General features: G+C 45.9%; 1 protein-coding gene across 1 annotated transcript in view; it reads right to left on the reverse strand.

The window, feature by feature from the left end:
* Positions 1–692: 692 nt before the first annotated feature.
* Positions 693–25,494, reverse strand: part of gemin5 (gem (nuclear organelle) associated protein 5) — a 48,887-nt gene continuing 24,085 nt past the window's right edge. The window contains exons 12-22 of the mRNA XM_048603542.1: positions 22,685–22,856; positions 21,283–21,525; positions 19,089–19,220; positions 17,828–17,950; positions 16,256–16,351; positions 15,385–15,522; positions 10,300–10,447; positions 8,403–8,522; positions 6,028–6,238; positions 3,434–3,697; positions 693–1,206 (exon numbers count right to left, since the gene is read on the reverse strand). Coding sequence (XP_048459499.1) covers positions 1,036–1,206; positions 3,434–3,697; positions 6,028–6,238; positions 8,403–8,522; positions 10,300–10,447; positions 15,385–15,522; positions 16,256–16,351; positions 17,828–17,950; positions 19,089–19,220; positions 21,283–21,525; positions 22,685–22,856 — 1,818 coding nt within the window. The 3' untranslated portion in view covers positions 693–1,035. The remainder of the gene's footprint in view (positions 1,207–3,433; positions 3,698–6,027; positions 6,239–8,402; positions 8,523–10,299; positions 10,448–15,384; positions 15,523–16,255; positions 16,352–17,827; positions 17,951–19,088; positions 19,221–21,282; positions 21,526–22,684; positions 22,857–25,494) is intronic.

Genomic DNA, 25,494 nt, shown 5'->3' on the forward strand with positions numbered 1-25,494 from the left:
CTGTTTGTCTGTCCTTGGATTCCAGCATCTGCAGTTATTTTCTGTCTCTCTCCCCTCATGTATTTATCTGGCTTCCTCTTAAATGTATTTTCTGCTGTTCATTGCTACCACCTCCTGGTAACAATCTTCACAGTTCCACCCTCATCAGGGGAAAAGAAATTCCTCTGAACACCCAATCAGATTCATTATCGTTATTCATATTTATAGCCTTTCCCATAACAGAATCACAGATCACAGAATCCCTACAGTGTGGAAACAGGCCCTTCGGCCCAACAAGTCCACACTGACCCTCAGAGCATCCCATCCAGACCCATCCCCCTATAACCCACCTAATCTACACATCCCTGAACACTATGGGCAATTTAGCATGGCCAATCCACCTAACCTGCACATCTTTGGACTGTGGGAGGAAACCGGAGCACCCGGAGGAAACCCACACAGATATGGGGAGAATGTCTGTGTGGAGTTTGCACAGTCACCCGAGGGTGGAATCGAACCCGGGTCCCTGGCTCTGTGAGGCAGCAGTGCTAACCACTGAGCCAGCGTGCCAACCCTGTTTAACAGTGAGCAACAATTCCATTTTGAAATGATTGAACTCTTCCATCGTTTTAAAGACCTCAATCCTCTTCCACCTCCTCTTTTCTAGAGATAAAAAGAGTTCCAGCCTGTTTCCCGATAACCTCTTGGTTATGCTATCAGAATCGCTGTTTGCACTCTGTCCCGGTTTTGTTCTTAACCCGAGGGGCATTAGGAGCAACGCTTACATCTTGTAGCAGACACTGGACAGGGAGCAAACCAAACCCATTGTGAAAGAGGTGGCTTCACTGCTTCATGTCAACTGATATGGTGAAGAGACTGGCCCATGACAGACAGGGCCCACTGCATGTGCCCCAGGTGGTGGGTAAAAGGGGCTAAAACCATCACAAAAGGAAAAGCCACATGATGGGAGTGTTACACTGTCCCTGTCCTGGGAGTGTTTGATGGGGGACAGTGTAGAGGGAGCTGTACATTCAGTTTACAAAAGCAGCATGAGGATCACTTACCCTCCGAGAGAGCGATCTTACTGATTTCCCGCATCAAAGTGAAGTCTCCAGCACTGATACAGCGATGCACAGCATTGAGTAAGGCAGTGACCATCTGGCTCCAATCAGACAGTAGACTGCAAGCTATGGCCAGACTAAGGTCATGAGCCAAGTACAGCATCAGCTGGGAGAGAGAAACATTCATGTTACTTTCTGCAATGAAACATTAAAACTATCCGGGAGATTGATCCGGAATATTCCAGCTACTGGTGAAATACCAAAGATCCTCACCATCATCTCAACATTGTGCCTTTCCACCACCTCAGCACCCTCCCGCCCCACCACTGTGCTCCTCCACACTATAAGCTTCAACCTTGCCCCCTTTATTCAAGGAGGGTTAGACTTAACACTGGATGCAGTTCAGCAAAAATTCACTGGTTAAGGGACTTCTGAGAGAACAGAAAAACAAACCAAGCAGATTGGGCCTACCTACGCTCACTGGAGTTCAAAAGAGTGAGAGATGGTCTTAGTGAATCACCTCTGATTTTAAGGGGGTTTGACAGGGTGGATGCTGAGGGAGTGTCTCTCCTCAGGAGGGAACCCGTATCCAGGGGGCACAGATTCAGAGGGGTTTCCCACCTCAGACAACAATGAGGAGGAATTTCCTCTCTCAGAGGATTGTTAGTCAGCGCAAGAGGTTGGTTACCTCAGTTGGCTGGATGGAGGGAAGCCAACAGCATGGGTTCAACTCCTGCACCGGCTGAGGTTCTGACAAAGGCCTCTCCTTCTCAATCTCTCTCTCCTGACCCAAGGTGCGGTGACCCTCAGGTTAAACCACCACCAGCACCCCTCTCTCTCTCTCTCTCTCTAATGGGAGAGCAGACCCATGGTCCGGTAACTTTCAGTCAATGTAATTCTCTTCTCCAGAGAGCAGTGGGTCATTGAACATATCCATGGTTGAGTTAGACGGGTTTCTCACCGATTTGTAGGGGGTGGGGTGAGTCGAAGGTAATGGTGGGGGGGACAGGCAGGAAAGTGGAGTTGACGCCACAATTATATCAGAAGTGATCAAACTGAATGGAGCTTCCGAGTTGGGTGGATAAACAGCCTGCTTGTTGTTTGTTATGTTCACTCCTCCTTCAGTCTCTCAGGTCCCTGAAGGTAACCAGACAGGTTCTCAGGGTTGTTTAAATCAGCATACAGGAGGCTTGCCTTTATCAGTCAAGGCGTAGATTATAAGAGCAGAGGAGGTGATGTTGGAGCTGTACAGGGTTAGGGTTAGGTTGTTGCTGGTTCACTGTGTGCAGTTCCGGTCACCACACTATAGGAAGGATGTGATTGCAGTAGAAGGGATGCAGAGGAGATTGACCAGGATGGTGCCTGGGATGAAGCACTTTATCAATGCAGAGAGGCTGGAATAGTTTGGGCTGTTTTCTTTGGAGCAGAGAAAGCTGAGATGGGGAACCTGATAGAGGTGCATAAACATTGCAGTGGTAATGGCACTAGTTACAGTAACGTCCAGGCCAGCCAATTCAACAGGTACACGGGTTCAAAACCTATCAAGGCAGCAAGTGGAATTCAAACAAGTCTGGAATATAATGGTGCAGTCAGTAACAGCAACCACAGAACTATCACTGAATGCTGTTAGACACTCATCTGGTTTAATGTAAAGAGCAAAATACTGCAGATGTTAGAAATCAGAAACAAAAACCTGAAAGTGCTGGAGGAACTCAGCAGGTTTGACAGCACCTGTGGAGGGAGAAACAGGGTCAATGTTTCAAGTCCCATGTGGTCTTCAGTGGGTCACTGACATCCTGTAGGGAAGGAAATCTGCTGCCTCTACCTGGTCTGGCCTCCATTTCCAGGTTGCATTGGAATCTGCTCCCACCAGCCTTTTCAGGCAGTGCATTCCCAGGCCACAAACTACCCACTGTTACAGCTCTCACCAGCCCAGCTTCATAGCGAGAGGCGTTTCAGGTTCAAGCTACAAAATGGGAGCAGCACGGTGCACGCTCAGTAGTTAACCTCAGCCTCTACAGCCCCAGGCTTGTTCTCTGTGCTCCTAGGATGGGGGGGCTCCCCCGCAGGGAGGACATACTAAAACATTCCCTCAGCTGGGCACTATCCCATTGACCGCGAAGGGCAAATCAACCTGACGGTGATACCTCCAGCAGCTGACCAGCCAAGAAACCTTTGCTGGACGCGGCTTGGAACGGACATCCAGCACAAATGGAGTCAGGAGGTTCCAAAAGTAAAACTGGGAAAACAAAAATCACACGGGCGAAGGACAGAGAAAAGGGGAAAATGGGAAAGCGTCAGAAATAAAGAGAGTAAAGATAGGGTGTGTGTGACAGCGAGGGCGTGAGAGGGGAACAGGCAGAGAAAGGAGAAAGCAGGAATGTTGCAGTTACCAGTCTGGGCAGGGTGTTGGGAGATGCCTCTGGATGTTCAGTTATCCTCAGCTGCTGATGAGCAGTCTTCAATCGCTCTGTGTCGGCTGACGTGATGCCAAACTCACATTGCCAGATTGCAATCACCGAATGAATGAGGGGTTCATCCCTCCGTAAGGTCCAATCGTGGTAGCAGGGTGGGTTCATACTCTTCCACAGAATCAGATTCCCATCGGCAAGATACCGGTACAGTAACTCATATGTACACAGCACCAACCTTTGCCCCTGGGCAGAAAGGTAACAGACAATTAAATCAGGGACACGTGTTTGTAACTCGACATTAGGAATTGGAAGCAGTCATTTACACCATCCTACCTCAACCGTTCCTTCTTTGGCACTGGCCAAAATCCCAGGTTTGGGTGGATTGGCCATGCTAAATTACCCATGGTGTCCAGGGGTGTGCGGGCTGGGTTGGTTAGCCATGGGAAATGTAGGGTTACAGGGATAGGGTAGGGGGGTGGGTCTGGTGGAATGCTCTTTGGAGGGGTCAGTGTGGACTCGAAAGGCAGAATGGCCTGCTTCCACACTGTAGGTATTCTATGAATCTAAAATGACCCCTAAGAGTCAATATAGTGTGGATCTGGAGGAACACAGCAGGCCAGGCAGCATCAGAGGAGCAGGAAAGTTGACGTTTCGGGTTTAACCCTTCATCAGGGCTCATGAGGAAGGGCGTAAACCCGAAACACTCACTTTCCTGCTCCTCTGATGCTGCCTGACCTGCTGTGTTTCTCCAACCACACACTGTGTTGTCCCTGACTCCAGCACCTACAGTTTTTGCTGACTCCGAAGAGTACGGACTGCACAACAACACACCAAGGTGCAATCACAAAGGCAGCTCTCGCTCCTTTCGTCTGGTTGGTCTGGCAGGAGGCAGCTCACAGCCAGGCGTTCGTGGTTCAAATCCCGCTCTGGCACTTCAGCACAAACCTCCTGGCTGACACACCCAGGGCAGTCACGAAGGAGTGCTGCGGTGTCGGAGGCGCCACTCTTCAAAGCAAGAGGTTAAGCCGAGGTCCCCTGTCTAAAATAGCCATAAAAGGTACCAGTATACTTTATTTAAAAGGGGAAGGAGACAAAAAATGTAGGCAACTATAGAGCAGTTAACAATTCTCCCAATGACAGATGTTGAGCTAAGAGTCTATGATAAAAGATGTAACAGCAGAGCATTTAGAAATACCTGATATGATCAAGCCGGGTCAGTATGGCTATAAGGAGAGAAAGTCGGACCTGTCAATTTTATTATAATTCTTTGAGAAAGTAACAAGCAGGATACACAAAGTGGAAGACGTTGATGTGAGGTGCGTGGATTTTCAGCTGTTTATTAAGGAACCACAAGTTAAGCTACTTAACGCAACAGATTTGGAAGTCCTCACTCATGAACCAGATAGCATCCAAGTTCCGTGGGTAATTGGGAAGGCGAATGGAATGTTGGCCTTTATTTCAAAGGGAATGGAGTCTAAAAATAGGGAGGTTTTGTTAAAACTATATGAACGGCACTAGTTAGACCACAGCTGGAATACTGTGAACTGTTTTGGGCCCCTTATCTAAGGAAAGACACACTGACATTGGATGCAGTGCAGGGAAGGTTCATCAGGTTGATACCAGAGTATGGAGGGACTGTCTTACGAGCAGAGGTTGAGTAGGTTGGGTTTGTCCTCATTGGAGTTTAGAAAAATGAGAAGTGATCTCATTGAAACATTGAAAATTCTTAGTGGACTTGACAGGGTGGATGCAGAAAAGGTTGTTCTCTCTTGTGGGAAAGTCTAGGAACAAAGGAAGTAATCTCAGAATAAAGATCGTTCACTTAAGACAGAAAGGAGGTGGAATTTCTTGTCTCAGAGGGTAGCAAATCTGTGGAATTCTTTACCAGAGGGCTGTTGAGGCTAGGTCATTCAGTATATTCAACGCTGAGGCAACAGATTTGTAATCAGTAAGGGAATCAAGGATAATGGGGAGAGGCAGGAAAGTGGAGTTGAGGATTATCAGATCAGCAATTCTTATCTACTTTCACCAGCAGTGGTTATAGGCATTTAGACAGACCCACAAACAGGTAGGGAATAGAGGGATACTGACCATGTCCAGGTAGATGGGATTAGTTTAGAATGGCATCATGGTCGGCACAGAAATGATGGGCTGAAGGACCTGTCCTATGTTCTGCTCCTACAATGTATGGTCTTATATTGAAGAGGAGTAGTAGAGTAGCTATTCCCTCTGTCCTGACAAATATGGATCTCTCAAATCAACATCATAGAAACTTTCTGGTCAATATCATCTTGCTTCTAGTGGGCTCTTGCTGTGCACACAAGGGCTGTTGCGTTACCCATAATTCAAATGTGCCCACACTTCAAAAGTCCTTCAATGGCTGTGAAAGTGCCTTGGGATGTGCAACGGTTGTCAAAGGTGCTATAGAGATGAGAGACTTCCCACACAACCCCTCTGACCTGCGTTCTACAATGACCAGTCCCCAGTTTCCATACAGGGTGGACCCGGATCTGCCGGAACAGTGGGATGGGGGAAGCAGGACGCCAAAGGTTAAACCCCTCCCTTGTACTCACCAGCAAACCCTCCTGCGGGCGCAGGATGTCTTGTGCCCCCTGCCAGTCACGCTGGGCTAATAGGTCCAAGGAGCATCTGGAGGAGAACAAGGAGGACAGCTCCTGCTCCCCAACGATCGACGCCACTGTTGCAGCGGTCTGTAGCGAAGGCACGTCACCCTTCCTTGCCAGGATCTTAGCCGCATCGTAAGGAGACTGGGCTGTTAGGTAGCTGCAATGGTGTAGTGAGCAGGTATTGGCCAATCTCCATGATAGTCAGTTCAAAACACACAATCCCCGGCGTTCTCTTGGAGCCCCTCCCTCCACCCAGAACACTCGGGAACAAATTCTCATAGGGGCAACATTATCAGTCAGAAACTACCCCTTTTTTTCTGTCATGGTAACCACTAAATCCACACCACCACCACCACCACCACCACCACCACCACCCCCCCGACCCCAACAGGGATATTTCCCCCCATCCCACCTACATTGATGTTACAACACAAAGTGGATGGCAATGGCATCAATAGTGGTATTATCGCTAGGCTATTAATCCAGAAACTCAGCTAATGATCTGGGGACCTGGGTTCAAATCCCGCCATGGCAGACGATGGAATTTGAATTGAATAAATATCTGGAATTAAGAGTGCAACTAATCTATTGGAAAAACGCATCTGGTTGACTGATGTCCTTTAGGAAAGGCAATCTGCCAATCTTACCTTTTTTTTTAAAAAAGTATCCATCCGCGGATGTGGGTATCGCTGGCTGGGTCAGCGTTTATTGCCCATCCCTAATTGCCCAGTGGACCGTTAAGAGTCAACCACATTGCAGTGGGTCTGGAGTCACGTGTAGGCCAGACCAGGTAAGGACTACAAACTTCCTTCTTTAAAAGGCATTAGTGAACCAGATGGGTTTTTCCTGACATTCGACAATGGCTTAATGGTCATTAGACTCATATTTCCAGATCATTATTGAATTCAAATTCCACCATGTGCAGTGGCAGAATTTGAATCCAGGTCCCCAGAACTTTACCGGGGCCTCTGGATTAACAGTCCAGCGATAATACCATTAGGCCTTTGCCTCCCGACAGTCATGCGACCCCAGACCCACAGCAATGTGGTCAACTCTTGACTGCCCCTCTGTGCAATTAGGGATGGACAATAAATACAAAAAAAGACCAAAAGAAGTTGTCAGTTCTCTCCGCCACAATAATTAATCCCAGTCGTGTTTAACCCCCTGCTGTCCTGGGACGTTAAACACCTTTTATCTTTATGCACTGCCTGTAGGTTGACAGTTTCTGCATGATCTACAGACCCTGTGGAAGTGAACGCCACAGCAGAGGAACTTCCTCGGATTTGTTCACATCTAATTGATCTTGTTACCACAGATTTGTCTGAAAACAATCAGACTGTGTCCTTGTGTCCTGTCCTGTTACATGTTCTTTACTGCACAGAAAGCAGTCCATGTCAATGTTCATTCACCACACAACCCTCTCCCCCACCTCACTTCATCACAACCCATCAGCATTACTTTCTCTTCATTAAGCCCTGGGATGTGGGAGTCATTGGCAAGACTAGCATTTGTCGCTTGTCCTTAACTGCCCTTGAGCTGAGTGGACACCCTCCAATGCCAGCACACCCTTCCTTAGATACAAGGCCCAAAATTGCTCACAATATTCCAAATACTTTACTCCCAAGAGCCTTATTCCCTAATGCAGATAGCTCCCAGCCTTATATAGTCAAGAAAGATACAGGTATGGCAGATTATTCACTCACTCAGAAGCCACATGTGAATATGCAGACAGGATAAAATCCTCGTGGCATTTACAAAAGAAAATCAGGATTTAAATTAATTTTCCCACACTTTAGTCATAAACTACCGGATATTGATTCTTTTTGGAATAAAAGACTGTTTGATTGACAGTCAAGCATCATCCAATCAGTTGAAGAGTTTGCTGACCTTCCAATTGGCTGAGGGGTCGGCAGGGTGAGTGGGCTCCATGACGATGAATTGATCATTGAGTCACACAGCACGGAAGCAGACCTTTTCATGGTCTGGAATCAGTCCATGCTGACCATGTTCCCAAACTAAACTAGTCCCATTTGCTTGCGTTTGGCCCAAATCCCTCCAAACCTTTCCTATTCATGTACTTATCCAAACCACTTTTACATGTTGTAACTGTGCTCACATCCACCTCTTTCTCTAGCAGTTCATTCCACACACAAAACACTCTCTGTGATCAGCTGACTGATGTCAGGGGACTTTGTGGGGAAAAGGGCAGTTGGAGATGCAATGGCATCTCCATGAATAAATTCAACTAGAATTGGGCACCAGAAGGTTCGATGGAAACTAGAGATATTCTGAACAGATCTTTGCCAAGACAGAGCTCTTACCATTTGGCTGCGATTGTATAATGGCCGTCTTTCTCCATGAAACTAGCACAGTTGGTGTAAAGCTCCTTCAACAATGGATCATCAGGCTGTAAACGGGCTTTGGCGATGGCAATGGCTTCTCTATGAAACAAAAGCAACATAACAAAAACAACTTGTGTTAATACAGCACTTTTAATGAAGTAAAGCATTCCACAGCATTGGTTAGCGCAAGGAACAGTCAATAATCCAGCTTCAAAATCGAGCAAAGGTGACCATGAAACTATCATAGGAGCCCACCCTGGTTCACTAAGTCTGAAAATCTGCCAGCCTTACCTTTTGATTTGATTTGTTATTATTACACGTACTAGGGACAGTGAAAGGTTTTGTTTTGCATGCAGTACAGGCAGACCATACCGTACAAAGTGCCTTAGGTTTATAGAACAGAGCGAGGAATACAATATTATGGCTGCAGAAAAGGTGCACAAAGAACGAGATCAACATTCAATTTAAAATTTGACAGATGTGTTCAGAAGTCTAATAACAGCAGGGAAGAAGCTGTTTTTTGAATCTATTTGTACGCATATACAAACTTTGTGGAAGAGGGTATCACTGGGGTAGGAGAGGTCTTTGATTATGTTGGTTGCTTTCCCAAGGCAGCTGGAAATATAGATGGAGTCAATGGATGGAAGGATGGGCTGTGTTCAAGACTCTCTGTAATTTCTTGTGGTCTTGTGCAGAACAGTTGCCGTACCAAGCTGTGATGCATCCAGATAGAATGCTTTCTATGGTGCATCTATAAAAACTTGGTAAGAGTCCTTGTGGACCTGCCGAATTTCCTTAGCCTCCTGAGGAAGTAGACCTGGTCTAGCCTACACGTGACTCCAGACCCACAGCATTGCATAAGAATCCTAACAGTCGTGTAAAATGGCAGGACAAGCCATTCCATTCAAGGGCAATTAGGGACAGGCAACAAATACTTGACCTTGAGAGTAAAATGTCCACATCCCACGCAAGAATAAAGAAAATGATGACAGATGATATTTAGCGCAGGGAAGTGATTGATTTAGAACAAAGAATGAAAGCAAGGTAATAAAAAAAATGCTTAGAAGATCCTTTCTAAAATAAAATGCGAGTACATGGAAAGAGAGAACTGGGAACATACATGATTACCTGGAGGCAAGATGGGATTACAAGGCAGTTTGGAAATCTATTTAGGATCCATGCCTTTATAAAGAGATACAAATGACAAAAGAAATTTACACCAAACCTTTATAAAAACGCTGGCTGACTCTCCTCAGGCATATTGTGCGTTGTGCGGAGTGTTACATTTCAGGAAGAACCTTGGGGAAGGTATGGAGGAGATGGACTAGAATGCAATCAGGCAGGATGTGCTTTAGGCACGTGGGGAGACTGGGGAAGCAGAGATTGCTCTCCATGGAGCAGAGAAAATGTTTGGTTCAAGCTGTTCATAATCGGGAGCAGTCTGTTTCAATTCAACATGTATAGAGGAGTTTCCTCTGGTCAGAAATAGCCTGAGGAGACAGAGTTATAACAACTGGCAAATAAAACGAGAGATGAAGGAAGATACAGCTGTTTGAGATGGTCTAGGACATGGCGCATGAAAGGGCAGTGGAAGCAGACCCAAATGGGAATTAAGTAAGTGTCTAAAGGGATACCATTTACCCAACTATTGGGAACATGCAGGAGATTTGGGAAGGGAGGAGCAATAGAGGCTCAATGGGCTGAATACTCACAGAGGAAACACTGATTTTATGAAGAATGATGCTGCAATACTGTGAGTGTCTGCTGTTTGAGTCACAGGCATTGTCATTTTGAACCCAAACACCAAGAGCTCCTGACCCCCACACTCCATTGTTTAACCCCTGTCCCAACATAGACCGTGCGCTCCCCCTCCTACCGAAACAGCTGGTGAGACTGGAGGAGTTTCACTGCCTCATAGACTTTGTGAATGTACAGCAGGTAAGTGGCAGCCTTCACATACTGTTCCTGGAAACACAGCTGTTTGGAAAAGGCTTCAACTGTTCGCATCCAAACCGTGTATCCAGCTGCAAGGACAAGGGCCATTGTTTAATACAGATGAGTTTACATAGTCAGCATTGCTGTGAAGCTTCCTTGATACTGCCCCCATCAAACAATCCCAGCACAGAGTTAGATACAGACTGAAGCTCCCTCTACTCTTTTAAACTGTAAGTAAAGCCTCTTCTACACTTTTTGAAATGAACAGTATCCCTCAAATACTGTCACCAAACACTTCCAGGGCAGGTATAGCATGTGGTTAGATACAGAGTAAAGATTCCTTTACACTTTGAAACTGAAAGTGAACCTCCTTCTATTCTTTTTAACTGAAATTAAAGCTCTGTCTACTCTTTTAAACTGAACTTTCAACTCTGTCTACACTGTTTCCAAATTGTAAGCTTAGTCAAGAGGCAAAAGCAAGCATATGACAGAACATAGAACATAGAGGTCTAGGCAGCTACAAACTGACAAAGCCCTTGAGGAATACAGAGAAATTAGGAAGGAACTTAAACGCGGAATTAGGAAGGCTAAAAGGGGCCATGCAATTCCTTTAGCAAACTGGGTCCAGGAGAATCCCAAGGCAAATATGCACTTATTAGAAGAAAGACAGTAGGAAGGGACAGTAGGCCCCCTCAATGACAAAGGAGGGAAGTTATGCGTGGAGCCACAGGAAGTGGGAAAGATCCTTAATAAGTACTTTGTATCGGTATTCACTGAGGAGAAGGACATGATTGACATTGAGGTCAGGGAAGAGTGTGTGAATACTGTAGAGAATGTCAATATATTGAAGGAGGTAGCTTTGGGTATCCTAAACTGCATTAAGGTAGACAAGTCCCCAGGGCCAGATGGGATCTATCCCAGGTTACTGCGAGAGGCAACAGAAAAAATAGCTAGGGAATGAGCAGATATCTTCACATTCTCTTTGACCACAGGCAAGGTTCCAGAGGACTAGAGATTAGCCAATGTTGTTCCCTCGTTTAAGGAAAAAAGCAGGGATAATCCAAGAAATTATAGTCAGGTGAGCCTGACATCTGTGGTGGGGGAGCTCTTGGAGAAGATACTAAGGAACGGGATCTATGCACATTTGGAAGAAAATGGATTTGTTAGTGACAGGCAGCATGGTTTTGTATGGGGAAGGTCGTATCTCACCAGCCTGATTGAATTTTTTTGAAGAGGTGACAAAAGTAATTGATGAGGGAAGGGCTGTGGGTGTAGTTTATATGGACTTTAGTAAGGCATTTGATAAACTAAAGTCAGATGGGATTCGGGGTGGGCGGGCTAGATGGATACAAAACTGGCTTGGTCATAGAAGACAGAGGGTAGCGGTGGAAGGTGGTTTTTCAGAATAGAGATTGGTAACTAGTGGTGTCCCACAGGGATCAGCCTTAGGTCCTCTGTTGTTTGTAGTATATATAAATGATCTGGAGGAAAACGTGGGTGGTCTGATTACTAAGTTTGCAGATGACACAAAGATTCATGGAGTTGCTGATTGTGAAAGGATACAACAGGATATAGACAGATTGGCAACTTGGGCACAGAAATGGCAGATGGAGTTTAATCCAGACAAATGTGAGGTGATGCATTTTGGAGGATCAAATTTAGGTGTGATTCATACTGTAAATGAGAGAACCCTTAGGAACATTAACATACAGATGGATCTGGGTGTGCAGGTCCACAGTTCCTTAAAAGTGGCGACACAAATGGCCATAGTGATTAAGAAGGCATATAACATGCTTGTCTTCATTGGCTGGGGCATGGAGTATAAGAGTTGGCAAAACATGCTGCAGCTATTTAAGTCCTCGTTAGGCTGCATTTGGAGTATTGTGTGCAGTTTTGGTCGCCACATTACCAGAAGGACATGGAAACTTTGGACAGAGTGCAGAGAAAGTTTACCAGGATGTTGCCTGGTCTCGAAAGCATTGGCTATGAGGAAAGGTTAAAAAGACTAGGATTGTTTTCACGGGAAAGACAACAGCTGAGAGGAGACCTGATAGAGGTCTACACAATTATAAGAGGCAGAGATAGGATGGACAGTCAGAGGCTTTTTCCCAGGGTTGATATTTCAATTACAAGGGGGCACAGGTTCAAGGTGAGAGGGGGAAAGTTTAAGGGGGATGTGAGATGGAAGTTTTTTTTCCCCACACAGAGAGTGGTAGGAGCCTTGAATGCACTGCCAGAGGAGGTGGTGGAAGCAGGCACGTTGGTGACATTTAAAAGGTATCTGTACGGTTACATGAATAGGGAGGGAATAGAGGGGTACGGACCGACTAAAGGCAAAACGTTTGTTTTTTAGATTAGTTGGGGCATGATGACCAGCACAGCTTGGAGGGCCGAAAGGCCTGTTCCTGTGCCGTACTTTTCTTTGTTAAAATACTCCCAGGGCAGTTACAGCATGGGTGATGAACTTGTTACAAAATTGCTAAAAAAAAAAGATAGGAAGTACATTGATATTTCATAGAATCATAGAGCTATACGGCACAAAAACAGACCCTTCAGTCCAACTCAGCCACGATAACCAGATATCCTAAATTAATCTGGTCCCATTTGCCAGCATTTGGCCCGTAGCCCTCCAAACCCTTCCTATTCATATATTCATCCAGATGTCTTTTGAATGTTGTAATTGTGCCAGCCTCCATCACTTCATTCCATCCACCCACCACCCTCTTCATGAAAAAGTTGCCCCTTAGGTCCCTTTTAAATCTTTCCCCTCCTCACCTTAAACCTATGCCCTCTACTTTTGGGCTCCCCTACTCTGGGGAAAAGAATTTGACTATTCACCCCTCAGCTTCTGACATTCCAGAGAAAATAGCCCCAACCTATTCAGCCTCTCCCTACAGCTCAAACGCTCCAACCCTAGCAACATCTTTGTAAATCTTTTCTGAATCCTTTCAAGTTTCACAACATCTTTCCCCTAGCAAGGAGACCAGAATTGAACACATTATTCCGAAAGTGGTCTAACTAATGTCCTGTACAGCCACAACTTTACGTCTCAATTCCTATACTAGCGTACCAGACACCTTCGTCACAATCTTATCTATCTGCGAATCCACTTCCAAGGAACTATGAACCTACCCTCCAAGGTCCCTTTGTTCAGCAACACTGCCCAGGACCTTACCATCAAGTGTATAAGTCCTGCCTGATTTGCCTTTCCAAAATGCAGCACCGCGTGTAACGGTGTTACAAGCAGCAAAGAGGGAGATAGTCTTTTTTTTGTAGAATCCCTACAGTGTGGAAACAAGCCCTTCTGCCCACAAGTCCACACCAACCCTCAGAGCATCCCACCCAGACCCATCCCCTTATAACCCACGTAATCTACACATCCTGAACACTATGGGCAATTTAGCATGGCCAATCCACCCTACCCTGCACATCTTTGGACTGTAGGAGGAAACCGGAGCACCCGGAGGAAACCCACGCAGACACAGGGAGAATGTGCAAACTCCACACAGACAGTTGCCCGAGGGTGGAATCAAACCTGGGTCCCTGGCGCTGTGAGGCAGCAGTGCTAACCACTGAGCCACCGTGCAGCCCTTAAGAGTCAATAATCAAAAAGCATGCAGCATAAAAATAAATGCACAATCATCTGGGGAGGTCAGATGTCAGGTGGCAATGAAGATGTCAATTCATGAAACATTAATCTGTTGTCTGTATTTTGTAACAATATTGTAGAACCTATTAAAATTACATAACTGGCTATGGGGTGTAATTCTTGTTTTATTTAAAGCTAACTATACAGCAAATAAAATCAAGCAGATTTTAAAAATGCCATCTTTATCAAAATGTAAGATAACAAGGTGCAGAGCTGGATGAACACAGCAGGCCAAGCAGCATCAGAGGAGCAGAGAGGCTGACGTTTCGGGCCTAGACCCTTCTTCAGAAAAGGGGGAGGGGAAGGGGGTTCTGAAATAAATAGGGAGAGAGTGGGAGGCGGATAGAAGACGGATAGAGGAGAGGATAGGTGGAGAGGAGACAGACAGGTCAAAGAGGCGGGGGTGGAGCCAGTAAAGGTGAGTGTAGGTGGGGAGGTAGGGAGGGGATAGGTCAGTCCAGGGAGGACGGACAGGCCAAGGGGGTGGGATGACGTGTAACTTTGTTAACAAGTCATTAGAGGAAAATATAATATTGTCTGCTTCAAGAAATTTTAATCTCTTCACATCATGCCCATTGAAAAATATTTCACAAGATTCTATTATATTTACTTTATTCACAAGCGACATCAAGTGTTCAATATATCCTTATTAGGGGCAGCATCACCACACTATGTAAATACCTTGATTGGTACTTCATTTTCATGCATTTCTGTTCAGCAATTTCAAATTATTTTCAATGCCGCTACAAATTTTGCACAGCAGCTGTTGTAAATAATTCCGCCATTAACAGCTCCTTTATACCCATCTTTTGTTTCTTTACTTATCACATAGCATGATCTCTACCCTGCACTATCACCCACATGTCAGTTAATCTCCTTGTCTTTGTCCTTTTGATCTTCCTGCATTGTTCTCTTCCCCCCCCCCGACCCCTCACTCCCTTTCCTGTCTCTCTATTTCCTTTAAACACATTACAGCTCTTTTTCCAGTTCTAAAAAGTGGACTTTGCTTTTCTCTTCACAAATGTACCTGGACTAACCAAACTCCCATCATCAGGAAAATCCTTCCTACGTCTACCCTGTCTAGCCTGGAAGAATTTTACAAATTTCTATGAGATCCTCCTTGGCGAATATAATCCTAACTGATCCAGCCTCTTCGTATGTCACTCCCAGGAATCAGTCTGGTAAACCTTCACTGCACTTCCTCTGTAACAGGGACATCCTTCCTCAGATAAGGAGACCAAAACTGCACACATTTTTCCAGATGTGGTCTCACCAAAGCCCTGTATAATTACATCAAATGCTGAAGGGAACGTATGTCAAAGATAACAGTCTCAAAAAGGCCCCTTACAGAAAAATGGACAAGAAAATACAACATACCCATGGGCGCCATAGCAACTAAAGCGTCGTTCAGCTCTCCCCTCTCAGTGGCCATCTCCAAAGCTCCTCTAACATCGCCTTTCCACAACATCAGCTGGTAACAGATCTCGGAGTGCCCAGCTTCTAGATGATTCTGCCCTGTTAATCAACATGAAGCAAACACTAGCATTTTAAACAACATCTGCGGAGAAAATAGTTTAAAAAAAATCTTTACAATATAATCTCTTGTTCACTCCTTCCCCAGGGTCAGAGAAGGGATTGCACTGTAAAAGCTTTGGCTGCAAAACAGAGATGCTGCTGAGCCAAGAGGGAAAGTTTTTGGGAGGGAGGGACCAGGCTCCGTCCTCCACCTTCCCAACAGAGGGAAAGGTGCCACCCACCCACCCACCTGCCAATGGTGCCACCTATCCTCACAACCCTGCCTGAGTAGACCCAGCTACGGGGCCAAATCAAAGTGTTCTCACACTCCAGCTGCAGTTCCAGTAAACGGCCATTGCTACTCACGGCACTAGTGAGCAGCCAGAGCTCAGAGTTAGCCAATGGTTTCCAAGGATAAAGGGATGGGGAGAAGAGGGAAGGGCAGGCAGAGACAAATAGTAATATACATGGACTGTCACAATTCACCACCACCACCTTCTCCAAGGCAACGGGGAATGGGGAATCAATGCCCACATCCCATGAACAAATGCACTTGGAGTAGCTGAGCTTCCTTTGTCAGCCCTTTCCCTACGAATCCCACACAAAAGGTGATCCCATTCTCCCTGAAATGTTGAGTGACCAGCCTTACAATTTCCTGCATCAGCTTCTTATCAATCAGGACAGATTGGTTTGTAGCTGTGCAGGAGGCCTGCTGGAGGCATCGCAGACATACCTTCCTCCTCAAACATCCTGTATACAGCTGCCCTGTCCACAAAGAGACCCAGCTGGATTTCATCTCCCGATCCTGGCCGACTCTGGCTCTCAGACTCTACATCAACAAAAAAAAACACCATTATTAACGAGGCCACCTTCCGGCAGCAGCACTGACCGCTGTGGGCTGATGAACCATTTGGTTCACTAATGCCCTTCAGGGAAGGAAATCTGCCAGTAGACACAAGAGTGGAAGTAGGCCATTCAGCCCATCGATTTTGCTCTCTTATTCAATAAGATCACAGTTGATCAATCATCCTCAACTCCACTGTCCTGTCTTTTTCCCATAACCCCAGATTCCCTTACTGTTTAAAAAAAAATCTATCTCAGCCTTGAATATACCGAATGAACCAACTTTGACACCCCTCTGATGGAAAGAATTTCACACATTCACTACCCTCAGAAGAAATGCTGGGTGAGACAGCGACACCCACATCCCATCGATAAATGTAAAAAATAGCCAAGGAGTGGTGTCCTGGCACTGCCACTGGCCTAGCAATTCAGAGGCCCAGGGTAATGCCTTGAGGCCATGGGTTCAAATCCCAGCACAGCAATTCGGAAGTTGAATTCAATTGATAAATCTGTAATGGTTCATTTCTGAGAAATACAAGGGGTGGCACAAATGGTACAGTGATTAGCACTGCTGCCTCACAGCACCAGGGATCCAGGCTTGATTTCAGCCTCAAGGACTGTGCAAACTCCACACTGACATTCTCCCCATGTCCGCAAGGGTTTCCTCCGGGTTCTGCGGTTTCCTCCCACAGTGCAGGCTAGTGAGTCGGCTGTGGGAAATGCAGGGTTACAGGGATAGGACGCGAGGATGGATCTGGGTGGGATGCTCTTTGGAAGGTTGACGTAGACTGGATGAGCGAAATGCCCTCTGTCTGTACTCTACAGATTCTGCGATGTGACTCAGGACCCACACAATTACGGCTGACTGTAAACTGACCCCTGATACAGTTTAGCAACCCATTCAGTTCTAGGACAATCAGGGACTGTTACCCCACCCCAGAGATGCCCACACACCAGCAGAGAACCAAGAGGAAGACAGGTACTTCTGCTATAACGTGTGTTTTGTTAACATTAATTGACTGTAACGCGATTGATGAATAGTAGATAAAAACAGAAAGAACTGCGGATGCTGTAAATCGGGAACAAAAACAAAGTTGCTAGAAAAGCTCAGCAGGTCTGGCAGCATCTGTAAAAACAAGAGTTAACATTTCAGGTCCAGTGACCCTTCCTCAGAACTGGGTCATTGGACCCGAAATGTCAATTCTTTTTTCCTTTCACAGATGCTGCCAGGCCAGCTGAGCTTTTCCAGCCACTTTTGATTTAGTTCCTGATGAATAGTGGACACTGTTTGGATAATGTGAACTTTCTACTGTACAGTATAGTGATTGCCTGTAGCAATTTCCCTTTAATGCATTTTCTGTAGCACACAAGATGACAACTACCGTGCTATAGGAGAACTACCCGTAAGCTAGAGTGTAAAAGTTGCACAGACTTTCGCAGACACTTGCTGTGCACAACTCACCTTTCGAGTAGAGGATGTTAGCAAGGTTCACGCAGTCCGAGAGGAGCTGCTCCTTTGATTGGTGATCATTGATCGTACTGAGCGGGAGAACGGATCGCCCCTTCTTCTTCTTCACAGTCACCTCTACAACACAAACACCAACCTCAAACGCACGTATGATCAGCAGTCCTGGTCTGTCTCCCCATCAGCGGTGCCACATAAACGCGATTCAGTTTCTGTTTGTCAAGACTGACCATCTCCGGCCCTGCCTCAGCTCATCCGCTGCAGAAACCCTCACCTGTGCCTTTACTGCCCCAAGCCCAGGCTATTCCAGCACTCTCCCATTTCCCGACCTCGGCCAGCTCAAATGAAAACAAAACAAAGCAACAGGTTCCAAGGAGGTGTTGCAGTGTCTTGACTGTCATGGATCAAAAAGCCAGGGCTAGGTTGCTGCAGAGTGTGTGAAACATCTGCTGCATTCAAAGGTAGTTGCAGTGGGGGTGGTGGGGTGCTAATGGACCCTAACAGCAGCCTTTAAAATTTATGACACTTTTTTTTCCCCAAAAAGGCTGACATCAAGAAGCTGCTTAACCAGAATTCAGGAGAAAAGTCTTGGAGAGGGTGGGAAACAGGGCGGGGAGGCGGGGAATGGGGGTGGGAAAGAAGGGGAAAGAGGGGTAGGGAGGGAAAAGTAGGGGAGATTAGGGGAGATGAGGGAAGTGGGGGAGGGTGTAAGGGGAGTGGGAATGAGGAACTCGCTACCACAGGAATGGTTGAGGTGAACAGTACAAGTAAACATCTGACAGAGAAAGGAATAGTCAGTTGTGTCGATGGGAGGTAGATAGGCAGAGCATGGAATAGCGAGGCCGAATGGCCTGGTTTCCTGCTGTAACTAAGTTACTGTGCTTTTCTAAAAAAGAAAATCAGTAATCTGCTCTTTTGAGGGTTGATCATCTCTTTTCAGCACCACTAAGGATGTGAGTGGTGCTATGTAGATTCAAGTACTTTATTTTTGCCATACAAGGCTGAAAGATCGTGGACTCTGAAACATCCAGCTTGTTCCTTTTGACTGAGTGGCACGTGTTTCAAATTGGATGGAATTGACGTCACACCGGTGCAGAGAAGGGGTGAAACGTGATGGAGACTGGGGCTGGGGTAAAAGGAGTGTAGGGCAGCTGAGGAAGCACCGCTCTGCACTGGTCCATCGTATCCTGAGCATCCTGCTGTGGGTGAGCAGGCCAGTAACCTTTCACAGTACAATCTGAGTCAAACAAAGCTTTACCTGCTCGCTCCCTCCTCCTCTCGTCTTTCAGCCGGTCTGGCTTCATCTGGGGAGTTCGGCTCACCACGGTGTGTAGGCTGTTGGGAAGAACAGAATCCGTATTCTCCTGTGCTCTGGGCTCGTCCAGTGAAACTGTTAGGAAGAGTTGGGTGGGTGGTGGGGTGGGGTGGAAAAATGAAGAGATGAGAGAGCGAGTGAGCAACAAAGAAAGCACGCGAGTGAGCGCACAAAACAGCAATTATCATCAACTTGTTGGCTTACCACACTATTTCTGAGGACAGTTATGAGTCAAGCACATTACTGTGGATCTGGAGCCATACGTAGGTCCTACCAGGCCTGGCCAGGCAAACATACCAATGATCTACATGTGGTTTTATGACAATCATAAGCTTCACCATTACCGACCACAACAGGAGACATACAAATTTCCCTCAATAAAGCCTGAGGACTGGGAGCAGTTTTGATTCCAGCAATGGAAGACCAAGAGGGCCATTAAGAAGGATGAAAAATAATAGTACGACAGTAAAAATGCAAGAAACATAAAAGTGGATTCAACGTCTTCTTCAGCAAGTAGAAAGAAAAAGATAAGCAGAGACAGATGTAGGCTTCCCAGAGTCTAAAAAAATGGGAGAATTGATAACAGACAACAAGATATGACACAATTAAATAACTGATTATATTAACAAGAACAAGGACAAGGACAAAAACAAGAACAACAAGAAACAAAAAAAAAATTCTCAGGAGTACAGCTCTGAGTGCTAGAGATAGGATTAGGGTTAACTCTTGTGGGAAGGAGGAACCGAAAGGAATTAGTAATAGGAGGAAAAAGTGCTGGAAAAATTAATGGGTGTGAAAGCAGATAAATCCCAGGGTCTGTTAATCTACAACCACGCGTACTAAAAGAAGGTAACCATGGAAATAGCAGATGTGTTGGTTGTTATCTTCCTAAATTCTGTAGATTTTGGTACAGTCCTGGCAGAATGTAACCCCACTGTTAAGAAAAGAGGGAAGAGAAGACCAGGAATTACAAATCTGTCAGCCTAACATCAATAGTAGGAAAAAAATACTGAAGTCCATAAAAGATTTGACAACAGGACAGTTTGAAAATATCAACAGGATTAAACAAAGTCAACATGAGTTGATGAGAGAGAAATGGTGTTTGACAAAGCAACTGGAGTTTTTGTTTTGAGGACATAAAAGGTATAATGGATAAGGGGAAACCGGTGGAGGCAGTGTATTTGGATCTTTAATAAGAATCATAGAAACCCTACAGTGTGGAAACAGGCCTTTCAGTCCAACAAGGCCACACTGACCCTCAGAGCATCCCACCCAGACCCATACCCCGATAACCCACCTAATCTACACAGCCCTGGATACTGTGTGCAATTTAGCATGGCCAATCCACCCTAACCTGCACATCTTTGGACTGTGGGAGGAAACCGGAGCACCCAGAGAAAACCCACGCAGACACGGGGAGAATGTGCAAACTCCACACAGACAGTCGCCCGAAGCTGGAATCGAACCTGGGTCCCTGGCGCTGTGAGGCAGCAGTGCTAACCACTGAGCAACCATGCCACCAACGATAAGAGGTTATTGATCCAAATCAAAGCACACAGGATTGGGGGTAATGAACCGGCACAGACGGAGAATGTGTTAGCAGGCAGGAATAAACGGGTCATGTTTATACTGGAACGCAGTGACAAGTGGGATACCATAGGGATCAGCGCTAGGGTTCAAGTTATTCACAATATATAATCAATAATTTGGATGAGGGAATTAAGAGTAATATTTCCAAGTTCACAGCAGACACAAAACTCGGTGGGAGTGAATGTAATGAGGAAGATGTAAAGAGAATTCAAGGCAATTTAAACAAGTTCTGCCGTGATCATGTTGATGGTCAGAGTGGGCCGAAAGGCCTACACCCGCTCCCATTTTCTACGTTTCTATCAGACTGGCTTTCAACCAGATTTGATCAAGTGAATTTAAATTCCATGGTGAGATCTGAACCTGTGTTCCCACAGCATCAGGCTGCCCCTCTCCAGTGATATGACCACCATACCAACACTGTACACCAAATGCCATCGGTAGGTTTGGGCGGGGGGCCTGAGATGTGATGTGAAATCAGAGCCTCTAAGCTCCCCTCAACCATAGCTGACACAGTGACCAGGCGAGAAGCGCAGGGACAGCTGCCTACCCGCAATTCGAGGGGTTCCATTGGACAGCTTTGCCATCTCGGTTTCGTCCCGACAGTCTTCCTCCTCCTCCTCGGCCCGGTCAGCACTGCCATTTCTGCTGCCCACCACATTCTGGGTCGTGTTCTCCTGGCTCTCTTCTCCTTCCTGCCCAACGCTCCCTTTCTCGGTTCGCTTCCTGGCCTTTTTGGATTTGGTTTTCGAGCAGTTGGGTCTTTTCTTCTCCAACTCGATGGACTTCTTTCCTGGTTTTTTTTTGTTTAACAAAGAGAACATTTAAAACATTCTTCGGTGCTGACCCTCTGGAGCAAAAGCCTAAAAAAATCAGCCAAAATGGGAACACAGCAGCCAGGTTTGTCACATCGAAAATCTTAGAGCAATGCACAGGAAGAGCAGGAGGCAATTCAACCCTTCAGAGACATCCTACTGTTCAATGAAGTTATGGTTGAGGTGTATCTAAACTCCATTTCTCAGTTTTGCTATGAGGGATCCGGTATCATGAACCAATGCAAAAGAAAGACTGATCTCAGTCCTTAAAGTTCCAATCATCCCTCCACTGATGTTTCAGAGTTGGGGGGAGCACAGAGAGGATATCGGGAGAAAATACTTCCAGGTTTTCACTAATCCTATTGTGGGAAGGTAGCTCTGGATATCACTGCCTCAGTCTAACTGGGAGATTCTGACACCTCCTGCTGAACTGCCCCAGAGGACATCCCTCTGAATTGTTTGTTTGTTATTCACTCACTTGGGACCTGGGCAACACCAGCTGGACCGGAGTTTATTGCTCATCCCGAATTGCCCCTTGAGAAGGTGGTGATGAGCCGCTTTCTTGAGCCGCTACAGTTCAATGTTGACCCCTAATACTCTTACGGAGGGAGTCCCGGGGTTTTGACCCAGCAACAATTTCCAAATTGGCATGGGGACAGGAGTGACCACATTCAACCTTTCTATATTTAACCAAGCTCCTGTCTGACTATGGGCGAAATTTACAGCAGTATTTGGAAGTTTGGCATTTAAGCGGCTATTAGATAGGCATATGGATGATAGTATAAGGTAGGGGTGGAGGTTAGATAGACCTTAGGATTAGGGTAAAAGTTCGGCACAACATCGTGGGCCGAAGGGCCTGTACTGTGCTGTACTGTTCTATGTTCTATATGTTCTATGGATTATTCCCTGTGCCAAAATGTAATCTCTCAAAAAAAAACAGGTCTTGCTGCGAGATCTAGCTGTGCACAAATTGGTCGCCATTCCTCTTACATAACAGTGACAACATCTCAGAGTTCTCAGGGGTGTCCAGGGACTGGGACGTCTTACAGGAAAGCAATATGCACAACAGCGAAGGCTGGAACAAAAAGGCACAAAGATCACAGAACAGGGCATTATATAAGACACAGCAGCCAGTACCTCTGGGTGGTTGGGTGTGCTGTTGCTTTGAAACCTCCCATTGCCGTGCAGTGAAGTCATCACCTCCCGTCCATACACAGTCAGGATCGACGGGAGACCACTGGACCCCCAGCAATCTCCCAATGTGTCCCCGATAGTTGCTCAGTGGCTCCTCCTTCAGGACGTCCCAGACCTGCAACAAAGGATGCATCCTACATCTTTCCAAAAAGGCGGAACTTGTAAGAGAGAAGAAAGCATGCTCCCTCCCCCTAAACTGGACGGCCTTCCGACTGGGCCTGCTTCTCCCACAATCCACAAATACTCCTCACTGTATTTACAATGCAGACCACATTGATCCAGCTCTGGGCTGGAAAGGTGAGAAAAGGTTTTGAGTGCAGAAAAGATTTATGGAATCAGTTGCATGAACGAGGAATTGGAGTTCACAGAATCCCTGCAGTGTGGAAGCAGGCCATTCGGCCCACTGAGTCCATACCAACGCTCTGAGGAGCATCCCACACAGACACACCTCCCTACCTTACCCCTGTAACCCCACATATCCCATGGCTAATCCACCTAGCCTGCACCTCCCTGGACACTACAGTGCAATTTAGCATGGCCAATCCAGCCTAAGCTGCACATCTTTGGACTGTGGAAGGAAACCGGAACAAAACCATGCAGGCACAGGGAGAATGTGCAAACCCAAGGGTGAAATCGAACCTTGGTCCCTAACACTGAGTCACCCTGTGCTGCAGTTTTGTGGACCAATCGGAGGAAGTGGGGCTGTTTGATTGAAGCATTCAGCTCCCCTTGGAGGAAGAGTCAAAAACCAGAGGTTGGAGGATTTCGGTGTCTGGCAAAAGAATCACATGCCACAATGAGAAAATGCACTGTGCTACAGGTGTCACATCTCACTGAGGTAACAGGCTAGAAATCGAGGCCCGCTATTTCTGGAGTCATCACCAAAGTTAAAGATTTTATAATAAATGCTCAATGTTCCCCAAAATTCCAGAGCTTAGGTTGATGGACCAGGTTTCTGTACTGAACAAGAATCACTATTTATTAAGGACAGGCACTAGCTACAGGTTATAACACATTGCAAATGAAAACTAATTCCCTAAAATCCCCCACACAGATAGACATAGAAAGGTTGTGGGGGGGGGGGGGGGAATAAATAGAGAGGAAACTGGAAAAACAGTTCAGTCCCCTTTGTTCACAAGATCTGTGGAGTTAGTTCTTGCTGATCAGAAAGTTACTTCTGATCTTCCTTTTTCCAAATGCTTGTTTACAAGAGGCACAGGGTGGCTGGTTTACTTAAATTTAATCTGTAACAGTTTATATATTTTCCTTTTCCAGGAATTGCTGTAAAGTGGGGCCTGTTTCAGAGTGCACTACCTCGTTGGTATGCAACACACATGGACTTTTGTCTAGACGAGAATGTAGCAAATCTCCGAGGCCATGTCAACAGCACCTTCCTGCACCCCTTACCCCCGATATATAAAGGGGAAGAATAGTAAAAGCATTGCAATGCTCAACCCTGCCAAATTTCAACCCTCAGGACCAGGGAAGTTCATTAGCCATTGATGAGTCACTGCCTTTGAGCACCCAACTAGCAGCTATGATGCTGGGTCACACATTAGATGTAGATTAATTTTTGTTAAGTAAAATATCATGAGATATGGGCCAAAGAGGGGCATATGAAGTTAGGCCACAGTTCTGCCACGATCTCATCGAATGCCGGAACTGGCTCAAGCAGCTGAATGGCCCGCTCCTATGCTTCTATAACTCAACACCCATAAGAGCAGCATCACAAAGAATAACAAAGCCACGGAGGCAACCATTTAGCCCATCGTCCCTATGTCAGATCTCCAGAAGTACTCTCTCTGCAAGGACTAGAAAACAATAGATCATGTTGCAGTTACATTGAACCCTGGTGAGGCCACACTTGGTGCATTGACAACATTTCCGGGAACCACCACTGGGGAAGGTTATATGGGCATTGCAGGGCGTGCAGTGTACATTCACCAGAATAAGCCTAGACACCAAAAGTTAAATTATAAGGAAAGGTTAAACAAAGGATTGCATTCCCTACAATTTAGAAGGTTAAACAGTGGCTTGATTGAATCTTTCAAGATATTATGCGTCATTAATAGCTAGATAGAGAGATGTTATTCCTGCCAGTTGGAGAGTAGGGAGAAATGGTAAAGTCCGACTCTAACTTCTTAAGAGGCTAAATCAGGAAACAATGCCTGTACAGAAAGGTTGGTAGAGGTTTGGAGCTATCTGTAGCAAACAGCAATCGATGCTGGTTGAATTGTTAATTTTAAAACCAATATTGATAGATTTTTTGTTAACCAAGGCTATGAACAGTCATCTCATTCTCATGTTGCAATGTTTCTAACCCATTCTGTTCTTCCCCCCACCATAGCCCTTCCAAGGATGATCTCATTCCCTTTTGAAGGGTAATTATGAATCTGCTTACACCATCTTTTGAGGTAATTCTAGATCAGAACTCACTGCACAAAGATTATTCCCATCTCTCTCTAGTCAACCACCACAAATTTCTCGCTTTCTGGGAACGGACTCTTCAACCAATATAAAACAATTTCTTTCCTCAGAACTGAGGAAGGGTCACCGGACCCGAAACATTAACTCTGCTTCCAGACCTGCTGAGCTTTTCCAGCAATTTTGTTTTTGTTCCTGATTTATAGCGTCCGCAGTTCTTTCGGTTTTTAAAACAATTTTTTATTTCCTTGTTCAAAACTTGGCAGATCTTGTCATTAAATCTCGTTTTAACCCTCACTACTTTACAGAGAAAACAAACTCAGCTTTGC

Source organism: Rhincodon typus, chromosome 12 (assembly GCF_021869965.1).
Source record: "Rhincodon typus isolate 14 chromosome 12, sRhiTyp1.1, whole genome shotgun sequence".
Taxonomy (NCBI): domain Eukaryota; kingdom Metazoa; phylum Chordata; class Chondrichthyes; order Orectolobiformes; family Rhincodontidae; genus Rhincodon; species Rhincodon typus.